This window comes from Dermacentor silvarum, chromosome 3, assembly GCF_013339745.2.
Source record: "Dermacentor silvarum isolate Dsil-2018 chromosome 3, BIME_Dsil_1.4, whole genome shotgun sequence".
Taxonomy (NCBI): Eukaryota; Metazoa; Arthropoda; class Arachnida; order Ixodida; family Ixodidae; genus Dermacentor; species Dermacentor silvarum.
The window spans coordinates 164,452,187-164,468,022 of NC_051156.1; the positions used below are offsets into that span (position 1 = coordinate 164,452,187).

Here is a 15,836-nt window from a genome sequence, read left to right on the forward strand (position 1 = left end):
AATTTTACATCAAAGCTGCTATTGTCACTGGATGCAGCAGAGAATATCTGCTCCTAACGTTCTCTACAAATGTAGATGAAAATTAATTCCCAGAAAACCACTGAAACTTGGAGGGGATGTTAGGGATGTCAGCAATGATGTGTGACGAAGGGTAATCCATCGCATTGTAAACATGTTCTCAAGGTGCTTTAATCACACTTTGGAGACCTACAGTGCATGAAACAGTTCCTTTTTTTTCGGAACTATCGGGAGCATCAAGATGAAACTTAGTCAGAATAAAGTGCGTCTTGGGAAAAAACATGCAGGAGAAGTTTAAATGTTGTAGGTAACATGAGGACGCAGCAAAAAAATATCTAACTTGTGCTAAAGGGGTTGTTCTCAATGCTTTTCGATCAGGGGAATAAAACTCTTGATGTTTGCAAACTACTTCACGTGCCATGATGAAACTTCGCGGGAGCTAAATGTCCTTTGTGAGGACCACTCCACAGTGGATGAATTTCAATGCAGCAGGTGCATTGGGGGCACCATGGAAATAATGGCAAGAGCCATTAAAATGCTCCTTTCTTGTACGTGAATAAGTGGAAGAACTTTTCTGTTCTGATACAGATGGAAGCATAGACTGTAGGTGTACACTGAATATGTTTTTATTGTGTCAGTAGTGAACATCATTACCATGTCTGATGTAGGTGCTGCACACTTTCCAACTCTGTTCCGCAGTTCGTAGCAATTTTACACTAAGAACCATTACATAATTATATGTTACTACGAGAAGTAAGCATCATTTGAGGTGGCGAAGCGAGCTTCGCCACAAAGTAGGGGGCCGGTCTATTGCAGGTCATTCTTTCAATGAGCATTGAAATGTTAACACACAATAACCTGCTTGCAGGTTATATGAGGCACTTGCATGAATACCCACCACAAACATGACCTTAACATGACCTTAACATGACCTTTCACTGTGCATTCTCTACAGCAAACAAAGACTGTAAAGAGGGTTGTACACAAAATGGTAGAGCTGCCACACTACGTACATCTGACAGCAAACCTCATCAATATAGCATTTGGTACACAATATTAAAGATAGTAACAAAGGATTTGGCCCTTGGCAGCACCCCCAGCTATTTCTTTAATAAGCTCTTCCATAAACTTGAGAACATCATGACAAATGTGGCTCAAATACAGTGACCACTGATCTCACACATTAAACTTAGCAATAGTAACTATTCATGAAAATGAAACCATAAACAATATTTACAAGAATAACACGAATATCTGAACTTTGACACTTATTATATAGTAACATCATCTCCGTCAATTTCAGAATTGTTTCACCGATGCGAGGGCTTAAGTCTTGCAAGGCATGTAGAATTATGTGCAACATATTTCTGAAGTCATAACCAAGTGCTTACATAGGTGCATGCATTTGTAAAGGTAAATTATCCCAAAACTAACTGTATTATCCCAAAATTAACTAAATGTATTATCCCAAAACTAACTGCGTCTGTTTCCAATGGTACCTTGAGTTGGCAACCCTGCCTGTGAAATCCTACACTATGAACTAGCTTCCCCTAAAGAAATCAGAACTCTCATCACATGCACAAACTTTCTATTGAGGTCTTGTTCGCTACGAAAACATTTCCTTCCTCACATGCACAAACTCAGCCAGACATATTTAGCTAACGGCAAAAAAGCAGCAGGAAGCCATCCATTCATATGTAAATTTGATAAATGATATAGACTATAACTATAGCAATAACATGAAAAAAATTATTTAAAATGCCAAGACTCTTATCAAAGTGCATATGCTTGAAACCTGTCATGGTGGTGGCTTAAACTTCATTTTACGGCCTCATGTTACCTGTGTATCAATTACGAGTATGCAACAGGGCAGATTCACAGTAAGAAGGGTGACAGGGGTGTGCGAATATCCGAAACTTTGGAATAATTAATAGAATATTCTCTGATTTGATTCAGTCCTCAAATCAAGTAATCACAATTCGAAATAGTCGCAATTGATTTGGCCCTTGAATCGAATAATAGCTATTCAAAAATCTAAATATATTTAAAATAGTTTTCAAATACTTCCTGTAGCCTACTGTACACAACCAAACATGAAATTTAACCAAAAATGCAATAACTTTCATCCCATCCTCAGTGGACATAATGTACTAGAGCAGGTTGCGTCGCTCGGACAGCCAGACTTTTCCGGCTAAACACGATCATTCGCAATAAAATGTTTAGGCACAGCATTCGGCATTGGGTGCTGTTTGGCACGCGTTTCTGATTTGGTCACGAAATTATACACAGATATTAAAAAGGACAATAAGGCTGCCTCTGTAAGCTTTATATGATAATGCATGACAACGTGTGCTCTGAAGAGCCCCAAGTTTACCAACCTGCTTAGTTGTTCCTTGTGCTCCCTTAGTGCTTTCAACCCTTGGACAAGGCATATAAATACCCAGAAAAATGTTAAATTTTTATTTAAATGGAAAAAGCACATAAAGAATGAGCACAATCAACAAAACAAAAAATATTTTGCAGAATTTTTTTTTTCAGCTATAGGGCGAAAACCCCAGGCAGGAAACTGGAAGTGGGCTTCACCCCAAGCCACCTAAGGCTTCATTTTCAATTTGTATAGACAGCTCTTATCATATGTGAACCATAGATGTACATTTCATTTGCTTTACATCACATGCGTGACACCACTGCAGCGGGATATCGTGCATCGGCCTGTCTCCTCTGACCTTGCTCTCAAAAGACAGTGAGTCTCGTGCCAAACTACTACTTCCTCGTCCAATGTTGCTGCTCTAAACCAACAAATGAGGCTTGCTGCCTGTCATGCAGTGTTTGCCGAAAACATTTAACCAGAAACTTCGCACTCAATAGTGAAACTCGGCAAGAAAAAATTTTTTTTCTGGTATGTTGCCAGAAACCTGGCGGAGCGTCACCACGTTCCCGTCCCGCCTTGGGTGTCGCCTACGGTTTCGGCCGGAGGAGTTCCCCGTGTGGGATCTCCAACGGCTTAAAACTCCTCAGGACTTCAATAATGTTCTTGACTGACTGACTGGTAACACTCGTCAATAAAGGGTTAATAAAGCAGGCTTGTAATGTGCAGTGAAATGACAAAAACTTTCTAATGTTGTGAATACCAATTTGGGAAAATTGTTTGATATTAATGATGAGAAGGCTGTTCATTAATAAAAAAATATTCAATATTTGATTGGATTAGCTTCTGGTGCTATTCGATTTGTATTCAATTTCCTTACAACACTATGTGATTCAGTCTGAAAAACTACTATTCACACACCCCTAAAGGGTGCCCGTAGCATTTGTGACCAATCTTAAACATGCTCCTCTGTCAATATTGCACACTCTGACGAAATAGCACAGCTCCACAGCACTGTATAAGTAGGAACACAGAACATTTATTGCGGGCCACATCAATGTGCCAAATAGGAAGGTGCAAGTGACCACTTGACGTCTAAAAGATAATTATTCATGAAACAATAACAGAATTATTTCGCTCCTCTCATCTCTCATTGGGATCACGTGGCATTGTATGTAGAGCACAGGTGAGTGTGCCTGGAATAGTTGCGTGGAAGAAAAAAATATATTGTTTTGTGAGCGAAGTGCAACCATGCATCAAAGCCCACATGGTACAACAGCCCAGAAAAGTTGCAAAAAAAATAAATCTTTGACAGTAAAATAAACTGCTAGTTGGCAGCATGGAAGGAGAAGGTTATATTTACTCCAATACATGTAAGAAAATGTGGTGCTTGACATGTTTAATCTAAAGCCTACAGGTATCACATTTTATGCACTATGTTTAGCATACTATAGCTGTTTTATAGGTGCTACAAATGTGTTGGCGGGGATACAAATCATGGCGCTCAGATACTTGAGCTAACCATACAGAATACATGCAAGTACTTTTTGTGTGAGCTTGCAAAGCATTTTCATGGCATATTGTAGGTCACTCCACTAAATCACACAAAATCCAACAGATGCTTTTCAGTAACAGCAGCTAAGCAACGTCCCTCAACACTTTCTGAAAGACACTATCAACTGCATCTCATATGCCATCATTATTTGCTGCTTTTCCTCAATGTGGTGCCATTGCATGCTATTCATGCTTTCATATGTCATTTAGCAGATGAACATCCTCCCCCACGAGCCATGTAAAAGTGGGATGCCCGAAGTCACACATCGAAGGAAAGCAGACCAATTCTGCATCAGACTCTACTCACAATTTGGAACTTGCTATAAAAAAAAAAAAAGTCTACTCAACACACAATGCACGCACCATATTTTCTTACACGTAATTGCAGAAAAGCGCTCTTACGAGATGCATCTCAGAGCCCCTTGTTATAGTATACCCTCGTAGGCGGACTGGGTAGCTTTTTGATGACCTCCTGCAACTCCGGTTCCAGGTGGCTCACTTCAATATAGCTCTTCTGCGGAAAGATGGCACAACACAGGGGTGTCGCGAACACCAACATTAGGCCGCACAGGCCCACTTGCAACGGCGCGCTGATCCACGGGTAGCGCTGGAGCACGCCTTTCCTCTCGAGCGTGTTCATCACGATCGGTGGAACTACCATGCCGGGAGCGGCCATGCCCACCCTGGAGAGGACGACCATAGCGATGGCCCACTTTGCGGCCACCTTGGACTCGCCGAGGCGGTTGCCGTTGTCGTCGACTACGGGAATTCCGTGATTGATCTCGCGCATCCGCATCATGGGGATGTTGACGCAATTGGCCGCCGCCACGGCACAGAACGGCACGAACCGACCAACGAGCGGCGGGAGCGACTTGACGAGACTGTTCAGACCCAGCGCGGTACCCAACGCACCACTGGTCGCTAATACGTACGAGAGACCCAGCGTCGACAAGGGTATGGGAGAATCTCCGCTGCGGTTCGAGTAGTTGACAACCGCGTTGAACGACTGGTTGACCCACTGCCAGAAGATCACCTGCGGTGTGGTCTTGTAGAAGGTGAGCATGCAGCCCGTGATCGTCATGTTCATGGGCACCTGGGCCGACATGCGGCCAATCAGCGTCACCTTCTCGCCGGTGTCCGGATGGAACGCAGAGTCGTACAGGTGTTTAGCGTGCCACAGTTTCTCTTCCGTCAATCCCGGCAGCATCTCGCCCTTGCGGTAGCGCGTGACGATCTCGCGCGACTCCTCGAGCTCGCGGCCCGTGCACAACAGATTGAGCGGGTTGGTCACCGTGAAAAAGTGCCGCGCCCGGCCCCAATATGTACTCTGGTCCCAGCGGGGTTCGTCGATGTTGACGCGCGTCTGCATCGTGCCTGGCGGACCGCTCAGCGCCGTGATTGCTGGTGGAGTGGAGACGTGCTCTTCAGCAGATTTCGGCGTCGATGCGTACTCGCCGCTGCTATCGCTCGACGAAGCGCAGCGGTCGACGCGGACACGGACGGAAGAACAGCCGGGCGCTGACGGCCTAATAAATCGACGTCGACGACATTTACAGATTGTGCGACACCACGCGGCTATTACTTCTAATTGTGGAGTTAATAAGGAAGTCAAGTGTAGAATGTAAGCAACAAATACTTAAAGGCAGTTTTGTAGAGCATCTGTACTAAATTGTTGCTAAAATATATCTCACACAAATTGTTTTCACCAGCACATCGGTAAGAGCGCTAGCGCCATCTAAGGGAATATTTTAAAAGCTGTTGCGACCTTTGAGATTGGGCTGCGCGAGGGCTGCTCACTACTGAATCTCGAAGGCCATTTATACACTATTCTTGCGCTTGCAATTTTTTTATTGGCTACTACTAAAAGTCATAGCAAAGCAGTCTGTAGAAACTGACGACTTGACTAAGCTGGAAGTATTTTCATTAGGGAAGCTCGTGCCCACTCGAAATAGCAGGCAAGTACTTTGTTTTTCTGGCGCCTCGTTTTGAATTTACGCGCGTGTGTTTTAACTGCAGCGATGTCCACAAGAGGACGACACAGAGCTGTGCTCGCCTAAAAGGCTTGTCGTCGAACTTTTCTCGTTCTGCAAGCAAAACATAGCGCATTAAAAATATTCTTGTCAACTTCCAATGCAGTTAGTATAACAGATGTTTGCGAAATATGCTAATAATTGAAAAAAAATTATTCCGGTTTGAATGGTTAAGAGCTGAAAGTCTATATTTTCAATTATTAAGAGACACTCACCACTTCACTGGTACCGCTTAATACATGGCTATATATATTGGAACAAGGGTTCTGTATTCTGTACTTCCAAAGTACATATACTAAAATTGGAACGATACAGAGAAGATTAGCATGGCCCCTGCGCAAGGATGACACGCAAAATCGTGAAGCGTTCCACATTTTTTCGTTAGTTTTTTTATGGAGATTGCCGGAAGTTTTTTATGGAGATTGCCGGCGTTGTTGCTTTTTCTTCTTTACTTCTTTCGTTTTTTTTTTTTTTCGTTTTTCTTCTGTATTGCTTTTCACTAGATGTAGACGAATGTAAACTTTCGAATACGAATAGCAAGTGTCGAATCGAAGTCGAATGCAGACGCATATGATTGCAGCAGGCAACTTTATTACGGCTCAAATAGGTACCGGCGGAGAACTACGGCGGGCCGGCATGTGAGTTTGTGTTGATGGCAGTGGCGCACTGACGGGGGGTGATTCGGGGGTTGTAACCCCCCCCCCCCCCTGAGGCCGACTTAACCCCCCTCTTTTGTTTAACCCCTTTTCTTTCCTTACGCATTTGAGTACTGCAACTAAGATGTAAGACGCGCAATCGTCTGCACACTCGCAAAAAGCGCATTTTTTGACAATTTCCCCTGAAGAAAGTGAAATTAGCGCTGTTTAGATGGTATTGGCAAACTGTCAACCCCCCCCTGGCAGAGATCCTGGGTGCGCTACTGGTTGATGGCGCCGTCCACAAATTGATTTTATATCGGGTGGTGCAACTAATTATCGGGACAAAGAATCAGATTTAAACACAAGATAACTAATTATCCTTAATAAAAATAATGCATGAATATCCTCTCAACAAGCTTATAGCCTAGTTGCAAATTAACACGCTCTTAGTTTGCAACCTTTGCGGTTTATCTTGTCCAGCAACGATAACCGCGATCATCTCGCCTTTCCTTTCTCGCAGCGCGCTCGGTACGTCACGAATGGCATCACGAATGACATCCGTTATCAGCTCGACGTAGCATGCTTGACAGGATCTAAAGTAGCAAGCGCAGAGTTTTCAAGAAAGGAAACGCCAGCAAGGCAGCTGGATGATGATTATTGTTGCGTGGGATAAGATAAGCCAAAATAGGTGCAAACTTTTTTTAACAGTCTAAATTTTACAAATGGTTGGTGCACAATTTTACACATGGGCCTAACTAGCCTGTTGGAAGGCTAGTTAGGCCGAATGCGAATACAGTAATGTTTCTTAAGGCGAAAACCTTATATGCCTCGTTTTGAGGTGACCTTGAATAAGTGGAGCCAGAAATCGGTAAAAATATGTGGGAAAAATCGATAACTCAATACGATCATTACAAACTCCATAACATTATATATCAATTGAAAGGTATTATCATAATATTCATTATACATGAGGAATATTATGATATGAAATATTCTGAAATTACGTAATGATGAATTAGTTATTATAAGTAGCATGACGAAGCGAGAAATGGGTCGAAAACCCCGAAAAGTGGCAAAGAATCGAGAATTAATTATGGCAATGGGTGCAAGTATGGTTATGATAGTAACGATAATGATAGTAGAATATAATAATGACTCAAGACTCAGCAAAAAAAATGACAATGACACAGCGAAAAAAAAAAGATGAACACCCAAAAACCACTGCAATGGGTTCGGATGTGGGCACTAAGTGAAGGAAACACTAAAGGAGGATGGTAGAAGTCATAGTCATGACTCAGCCAAAAGAAAATGACTCAGCGAAAAAAGATTAACACTCAAAAACCAATGGAGTGGGCTCGGATGTGGTACTAAGTGAAGGAAAAGGGTAAAGGTTGATTGTCGAAGTCATCGTCATGACTCATGAGCTGGACTAAGGCTTTGGCTTTAAGGTCTCTTAGGCGTAGCTAAAGGGACTCATGAGTGTTTTTTTTTTTTTTTTTTTTTTTTGTTTTTTTTTTTTTGGGGGGGGGGGGGGAGGGGCGCGTGCTCAGTGTGCCAGTCGTCACCACCTTCCGGGGTGGACCCTCCGGGGCAGTGGCGACTGCTCGCAAAGCAACGAAGCCCGCCTTTATTATTCATATTTATTTCAGCATTCCGCATATATTGAAGAGCGATTGTTAAAGAAAGAGAAAACACATTTAAGAACAAATTATCACCACGATAACAAAGAAAACAACAATACATTCAAGCTTATTTTACTGAATAATTAGAAACTGAATAATTAGGCATGATCTGCAGCTTAGTGGTGGGGATGCCGAAAAGCTCGTGTACCATGCTTTGGTGCATCTCTGCCTGTTTGCAAACAGCGTGACGTCACTGCGGGGGCCCCTCCCATCTGCCGCGCCTCCGAAGCGAGCGCTGGTTGGGAGAAAAAAAAAAAAAACGTTCATAAGTCCGGCATATTGCTATTTATTGAAGTGACGGCATTTACGAACTGTGCTTAGGAAGTATAATCGTGCACGTTTTACCGGTGCAGCAACGTAGCGTTGTTGCCGAGGGCATGGTTCCCGTAAGTCAGCGTGTGGTGATTTCGTAAAAGCGCGCCTCCTCCGTAGATCAAACATCCAAAAATGTATTACTCCTCGAAAACGAATATTTTATCACAGATGATGCACATTTTCGCGGTGACAAAATGATACTTCGCTAAATGACTGGTCTTCGAACACAAATTTGAATTGCATTGTCGTGAATGCACTGATTTGCGCTCCATTTATACTGTAGCTTTGAACGATATACAAGATGAACTTCATCTACAACTGCACGGCGGCTTAGTGGAGCCGTACCAAGTAGTGGCGCCTGAATTCAGATGAGGGAGAAATGCCGAAGAACTTATTACCCTGCTTTAGGAGCATGGTAAATAACCCTAGGAGGACAAAATTAATCCGGAGCCTTTCGTTACACTGTCCCCCATAAGCCGCTGTGCAGCTTAGGAATGTTAAACACCATAATTTAATTTTAATTCTTAGTTTTGGTCATGTGAATGTACGTACGAAGCAAAATCTTGCACAAGTACATAATCCGTTGCGCGGTAACTTCGCCGCGGCTGCTGCCTCCTTTGTTGCTCTCAACCTTACAAGACCCAACTTTTGCATGTTTATGAGCATCATCCCGGCATAAAGTTCGTGCCATGGAGGTGAATACACCAATAACGAAAAAAAAAAAGAAAAAAAAGAAGAAAGTTCAGTTTTACTTAAGACCCGTGAGATCTGCGTTAAATCGCGATAATTTCAGTGGTTCGCCTTTTGGGCATTCCCCGTGGTTTAATGTATACACGCAGCTTCGGCATGTGGTCAAAACATCGTATACATAGGAGGCTCATCTGTTGTCATACCGCTCCGTCGATAAATTATGCTCAAAGCTTTCTTTCTTTTTCTTTTTTTTAACACGAAAGTGTTTTATGCCGGGGTCCACCAAGACTTCACTGACGTATTTCCGTCACGGAAATACGTCATAGAACATAATACAAAGAAAGAAACCAGAAGAAAAAGTTCCACAAACATGCAAAATTTGGAAATCGAACCCACGACCGAGATCGGTCCGCGACGATAGATCGCCGAGCGTTTAACCCATTGCGCCACAAACGCATTTGCAGAGAGCTACACAGACGCGCCTTATATATCTAACACTCCTCCGTGTACCCGCGCTCTTGCTCGGGGCGGTGCCGCCGCCTACGAGCAGAAAAGAGAAGTACTGCATTATGACACTAACGCGCACCGACAGTGAACGCTTCGGTGGTCTCAGCACTACCAACGCCACCTAGGTGGCGTTCACCGTACTCAGCACAGCGGAGCGTGGCCTCCGCAATTAGCTCTGAAAATGTTTCTGAAGTTGATCGCGGAGGCTGCAATTACGACGCGCTGTACGCGCTGATTTGACTCGGTGACGATTCAGTTACGTGCTTTGTCTTGCGCGTTGTGCAGCTTCCATATGCACGACGGTTGCTCATGGTCATCGACGTTGGTAGTCGTGATGGAGGAGACGTGCCACCAGGCGTCAGCGTGGGTGCATCAACGCCTAAGGGCGCTTTAGCCACAAAACACCAATAGCGTCCACAGTCTCGTAAGCGAGATGTATTGCTAATCGCGTAGTACACCACGCGCGGGCGCGCGCGCGCGCGCGCACACACACACACACACACACACACACACACACACACACACACACACACGCACACACGCACACACGCACGCACGCACGCACGCACGCACGCACGCACGCACACACACACACACACACACACACACACACACACACACACACACACACACACACACACACACACACTGTGGTCCGTTTTCCTACGCAAAGGTAAGCCGGCGCACGATTCTCCGTTCGCGGGGCCGATCGCGCTTGCTCTCTGTGCACTTTCATCAGAAGGTATCGCCCACGCTGCAAATATCTAGAGTCTGTGATGGTCGCATCGATGACTGAGCAATATATTTGAGCATAGGCAGTCATTTAAAGTAATTTTTTCTAGCCACATCGACCGAACACGCGAATTAGGCATGCGTGCGGTCGCAGTCGCGGGCTTATCTTGAATGACGAGTCGCACTTTGTTGTTCTCAAGCACCGTGTTCTCAAGTAAATTCTCTTCGTGCCTGTTGTCTGTGTTGACGTTGCTGCGCACCAGCCAAGCCAGCTGTGCGCGCACGCTTTTGGCACCCTCTCGTTCGTGTACCCCTTCCCCCCCCCCCCCCCCCGGCTCCTGCGCCGAGTTATCGGCTGCGTTCCCTTTCCTAAACCCTTTCACCACTGTAATATATACATTGCAGCCAGTAGCGCTCCCAGGATCTCTGCCAGGGCAGTTATAACTATCAGTTGACAGTTTGCCAATACCATTTACACAGCACTAATTTCAATTTTTTTTTCACGGGAAATTGTCAAAAATTGCGCTTTTTGTGAGTGCGCAGACGATTGCGCGTCTGCGCCTCGTAGTTGCAGTACCCAAATGCGCAAGGAAAGAAAAAAATGTGGTTGATCCCTCTTATATAGGAATCGGTATAGAACACGAAAGTGAAACGTGTCTTCACAGAAGTAGTGTAATGTTTATTGCACATTGATATATAATGTCTATTGGTGTTTTGTGGCTAAAGCGCCCTTAGGCGTTGATGCACCCACGCTGACGCCTGGTGGCACGTCTCCTCCATCACGACTACCAACGTCGATGACCATGAGCAACCGTCGTGCATATGGAAGCTGCACTACGCTGCACACGCTAGCACAACGCGAAAGACGAAGCACGTAACTGACACACTAATACAACGCGCAAGACAAAGCACGTAACTGAATCGTCACCGAGTCAAATCAGCGCGAACAGCGCGTCGTAATTGCAGCCTCCGCGATCAACTTCAGAAACATTTTCAGAGCTAATTGCGGAGGCCACGCTCCGCTGTGCTGAGTACGGTGAACGCCACCTAGGTGGCGTTGGTAGTGCTGAGACCACCGAAGCGTTCACTGTCGGTGCGCATTAGTGTCATAATGCAGTACTTCTCTTTTCTGCTCGTAGGCGGCGGCACCGCCCCGAGCAAGAGCGCGGGTACACGGAGGAGTGTTAGATATATAAGGCGCGTCTGTGTAGCTCTCTGCAAATGCGTTTGTGGCGCAATGGGTTAAACGCTCGGCGATTTATCGTCGCGGACCGAGAGGTCGTGGGTTCGATTTCCAAATTTTGCATGTTTGTGGAACTTTTTCTTCTGGTTTCTTTCTTTGTATTATGTTCTATGACGTATTTCCGTGACGGAAATACGTCAGTGAAGTCTTGGTGGACCCCGGCATAAAACACTTTCGTGTTAAAAGGGTTAAACAAAAGGGGGGTTAAGTCGGCCTCAGGGGGGGGGGGTAGTACCCCCCCCCGGTCGGTGCGCCACTGATTGCAGCGGTGCCTTCAATAAATGTTCCACCAGCAGCTAGCATCTCGTTGTGCTGCTGCCTGTCGCAGCCGGTTACTACAGTGACGACGAGGATCACGGATACCGACCATGCTGTGAAAGCGGCCCAACACGGCGGTGAAACCGGACTACCGTGACGTGAAACACCAAAGAGAACCATGACCAGTCTTCAGCTACCGCTGTTTGACGATACCAGAGATTAGTGGAAACCATATCTTCTTAGGGCAGAAGCATATTTTGAAGCAAATGACATCACTGACTCAAATAAGCAACGGGCGCTGCTGGTGGCTGCCCTCAGCACGCAGACAGTTCAAGTGCTATAGCTGGTCGAATCGCGCCCAAGACTCCGAATTCGCTCATGTATGCCGAAGCAGTCGCAGAACTAAATTAAGCTACTATGACCCCAAGTGTCATGAGACCGCAGAGGGCTACAAGTTTTATTGCGATAGAAATTATATGGACACTCAAAAGCAGATTTCTGCCGTCGGCGTCGCCGTAGCCGTCGCCGTCGCCGTCGCCGTGAGGTTCCGTATGACGTCAATGGAGATGAAATCGTCGCCGGGTAAGTGGTTCTTGAGGGAAAGGGAAAGGTTGGCGCTATCTTCTGCAGCCCTTGAGGGAGCACGGCTCAGCGCCAAACGTCGCCGTGCGCCGAACGCTGTATGTGCGAGTGAAAGGGCGCGAGGGACGCGCGCTTTCACGGGGAGTGAACGCACGGCGGAGAACAAACGCGCGTTCTGCGCCGTGCTCGCTTAAGGGCTGCAGAAGTAAGCGTCTCTTTCCTCCTTTACAATCACCATATATGTAGAGCAAAACGCGCCTTCTTCCGACGCGCGAGAGGCCGAGGGGGAGGGGCAGGGGGGGAGTGGGAGGGAAGGGAGGCGACGTTTAGCTGCGGCACCAAGTGCCTATTTATATCAGAGGCTCCGGCAACACTCACCAACGCCGCACGCATTTTGAGCGAACGCGGGCAAAACGCCGAAGGCGTCGACAATAGTTCTGCGTGTTGCCGGTGCTGCTGCATGTCCAAGTTTATACAGCTGATAAAGCTAATATCATTACTTCGTATAGCTCTCTACAAATTTGCTATCGCAATTGATGCTTCGCCTTTCAGGTGAAACTGCGACAACTTTTTTTTTAGCCGCTGCCAACTGGAAGGGGAGTAGATGCAAGCGTTTCTCGTCGACATACGGCGCATAGCGGACAACTGCAACTTTGGCAGCGCATTAGACCGAATGTTAAGGGATCGGATTATCTGCGGCGTACGCTCAAATAGCCTGCGCAAGCAGCTACTGACGAAAGAAGGGTTGACGCTAGAAGACGCCGAAGCTATAGCCATTTCAGCTGAAGCTGCGGACAACGATGCTAGAGATATGAGCGCAGAATCGTCAACGTTGCTCAAAGTACAAGCCCGTCATTGCTCCTCTCAAGATAACCACAACTAAAACCCCTATATATATATATATATATATATATATATATATATATATATACAGGGGCTTTAACCACAACAGAAACTCAGCGCTAACGTGCGGAAGATGCGGAAGCACGAGGCATGACGATAACGTCTGCCGGGGGACGAAGGCACGCTGTTTTCGTTGTGGGCGGCGCGGGCACTTGGCTAGGATGTGCTATGACGCGCCGATATCAGATGGGCAGAGTGCGAAACGGGCACAAAGTGTAAAAGCATTGACGGTCATGCAAACCACGTCAAACCCTGACGGCAGCGATGAAGCCAGCGCGGCACACGTTTGGACCGTTTTCTCTGAAAAGAAAAACGGATTGGAACCACCGATACGACGCACATTTTGTTGGGGAGGTGTTGAACTACAGATGGAAATCGACACAGGGTCTCCGGTGTGCGTCATCTCGCGCCATATCTTAAAGTCCCTATATATAAAAAGTAGCGCCATCCACTTCCCTCCTCCTCCGTTCCACTATCGCGCTCGGCGCGACCAGCGCGATCGAGGCGCGATATCTAAAACTCCTATATATAAAAAGTAGCGCCATCCACTTCCCTCCTCCTCCGTTCCACTATCGCGCTCGGCGCGACCAGCGCGATCGAGGCGCGATATCGACAGTGGCGCTGCCTGCGTCGGGCCTGCCGTAGCAGACGACAGCTGACGCGCTACCAGAGGAAATCCGAGGAAAACTTCGATCGCGCCCTGCGGAGAAGTTTTTGAGGCGCGATTTTGCTTCGTCAGTCAGTAACTGGTCTTAATAATGCCGTTTTAGAAGTATCAACGCGACGATGCGAGACGGCGCAAATATCAAGTGTGCAGCAAGTGTTTGCGCACGCCGGATGGTAAACAAAAAAGCCTTTTGCCCTCGCCTTGTCGGTTGCGGCAACTTAAGGCGCAGCAGCATGCCATCACAACGAAGTTTTTGTCTCTAACACGTTTGATCCGTTTGTGCGTACAGCACTTACGTCGCACAGGCCCGAGAATGGCAGTCGCTGCCTGGCGTTCTGATACCTCTGATCTCCTGTTTGATTTATAGCAAGATCGTATCAATACATAACTATATTGTCATGAACACATGACCAGGAATTAGGTGACGATGATGATGATGATGTAATGGCATCCTCTTTGGAACGGGGCGGTGACAAATAGTCACCTAGCCTGCTTGATTTAATCAGGTATGCTACACATGTTTTTATCTAGCATTTTTGTATACATTTCATTATACTTTTTTGCCCCTAGAAATCTACCTTGTACCGCTACCTATGACTGTAAGAGATCAAATCAGGTCGTATCAATCTCTTCCCTGCCTTTTCCCCGCCAATACTATAAACGTCTCTTGCTTATCTCGACTACTGGTCCGTTGATGTTTCCGTCCACGTTAAACCCAAGCGCTTCTGGAAGGTGTACGTTACCTACGGTTCTCACTGGTTGAATCCCTTAGCATTCTATTAGGATGTGCTGAGTGGTCTTCGGATCTTTGCTGTAGCATACACATGCCTCATATAGTTCCGAATATTTGCTCCGGTATGTTTTGATCCTTAGGCAACCGACTCGAGCCTCAAATAGCAAGTCACTGCCCTTTGTGTTATCGTACAGATTTTCCCTTCTAATGTCTTTCTTCTCATTCTTGTAAATCTCCATGGTTATTTTTGTTTCCATTCTTTGCATCCAATTCACTGTCTCTATATCTCTTTCTTTCTGATGACTCCTGGTTGTCTATTTACAGTTTCGATTAACCTGTACTTGGTTACCAACTTTCTTCACCTTTTCCTTCATTCTGTGTCCACGCTTTTCAGGTACAGATACTTGTGCACTTTAGCCGCTCATTTATTTTCATCCATGTTCCTAAGTCTTTCTTCAAACTAATTTTGCTCTGTGCTTCTCTGACTTCAAAAGAGGCCCAACCCATGTCACCTCGCACTGCCTCATTTGGGGTTTTACCGTGGGCTCCCAAAGGCAACCGGCCTACTGATATTTCGTTAACTTCCAACCTCGACAAGATATCCGATTTAAGCATATAATGGCATTTGCGAACTTTAGCGCTGGCACCATTACTCCTTTCCAGATTCCACGCACCACCCCATACTTATTGTGGCCCCACAGTGCTCTGTGTTTTATTATTGCTGCATTCCGCTTCCCCTTTACTTTCAGATTATCTTGGTGGTTGCTTCAGTAAGTATTTCCTTCGCTTATGCATACGCCGAGGTACTTATATTGCTTGACTATGGGTATGACTTGCCGTTGAATTGACACCACGTAATGACTCGTCTCTTCATTAAAGATCATAATTCCTGATTTCTCTGTGCTAAACTTAAGGC

General features: G+C 45.8%; 1 protein-coding gene and 1 non-coding gene across 2 annotated transcripts; one reads left to right on the plus strand and one right to left on the minus strand.

The window, feature by feature from the left end:
- Nucleotides 1–1,081: 1,081 nt before the first annotated feature.
- Nucleotides 1,082–5,568, minus strand: LOC119445991 (sideroflexin-3). Its single transcript, XM_037710290.2, has one exon. It carries the CDS (start codon nucleotides 5,307–5,309, stop codon nucleotides 4,353–4,355), a length of 957 nt encoding a protein of 318 aa, XP_037566218.1. The 5' UTR covers nucleotides 5,310–5,568; the 3' UTR covers nucleotides 1,082–4,352.
- Nucleotides 5,569–6,245: 677 nt separating this feature from the next.
- LOC119446990 (U6 spliceosomal RNA) lies at nucleotides 6,246–6,348 on the plus strand. Its single transcript, XR_005190890.1, has one exon. It is a non-coding gene; the product is annotated as a U6 spliceosomal RNA (small nuclear RNA).
- The last annotated feature ends 9,488 nt before the right edge of the window (nucleotides 6,349–15,836 follow it).

Coding starts and splice junctions, on each gene's coding strand:
- LOC119445991 (XM_037710290.2), bottom strand. CDS start 5,309: ATGCAGACGCGCGTCAACATCGACGAACCCCGCTGGGACCAGAGTACA.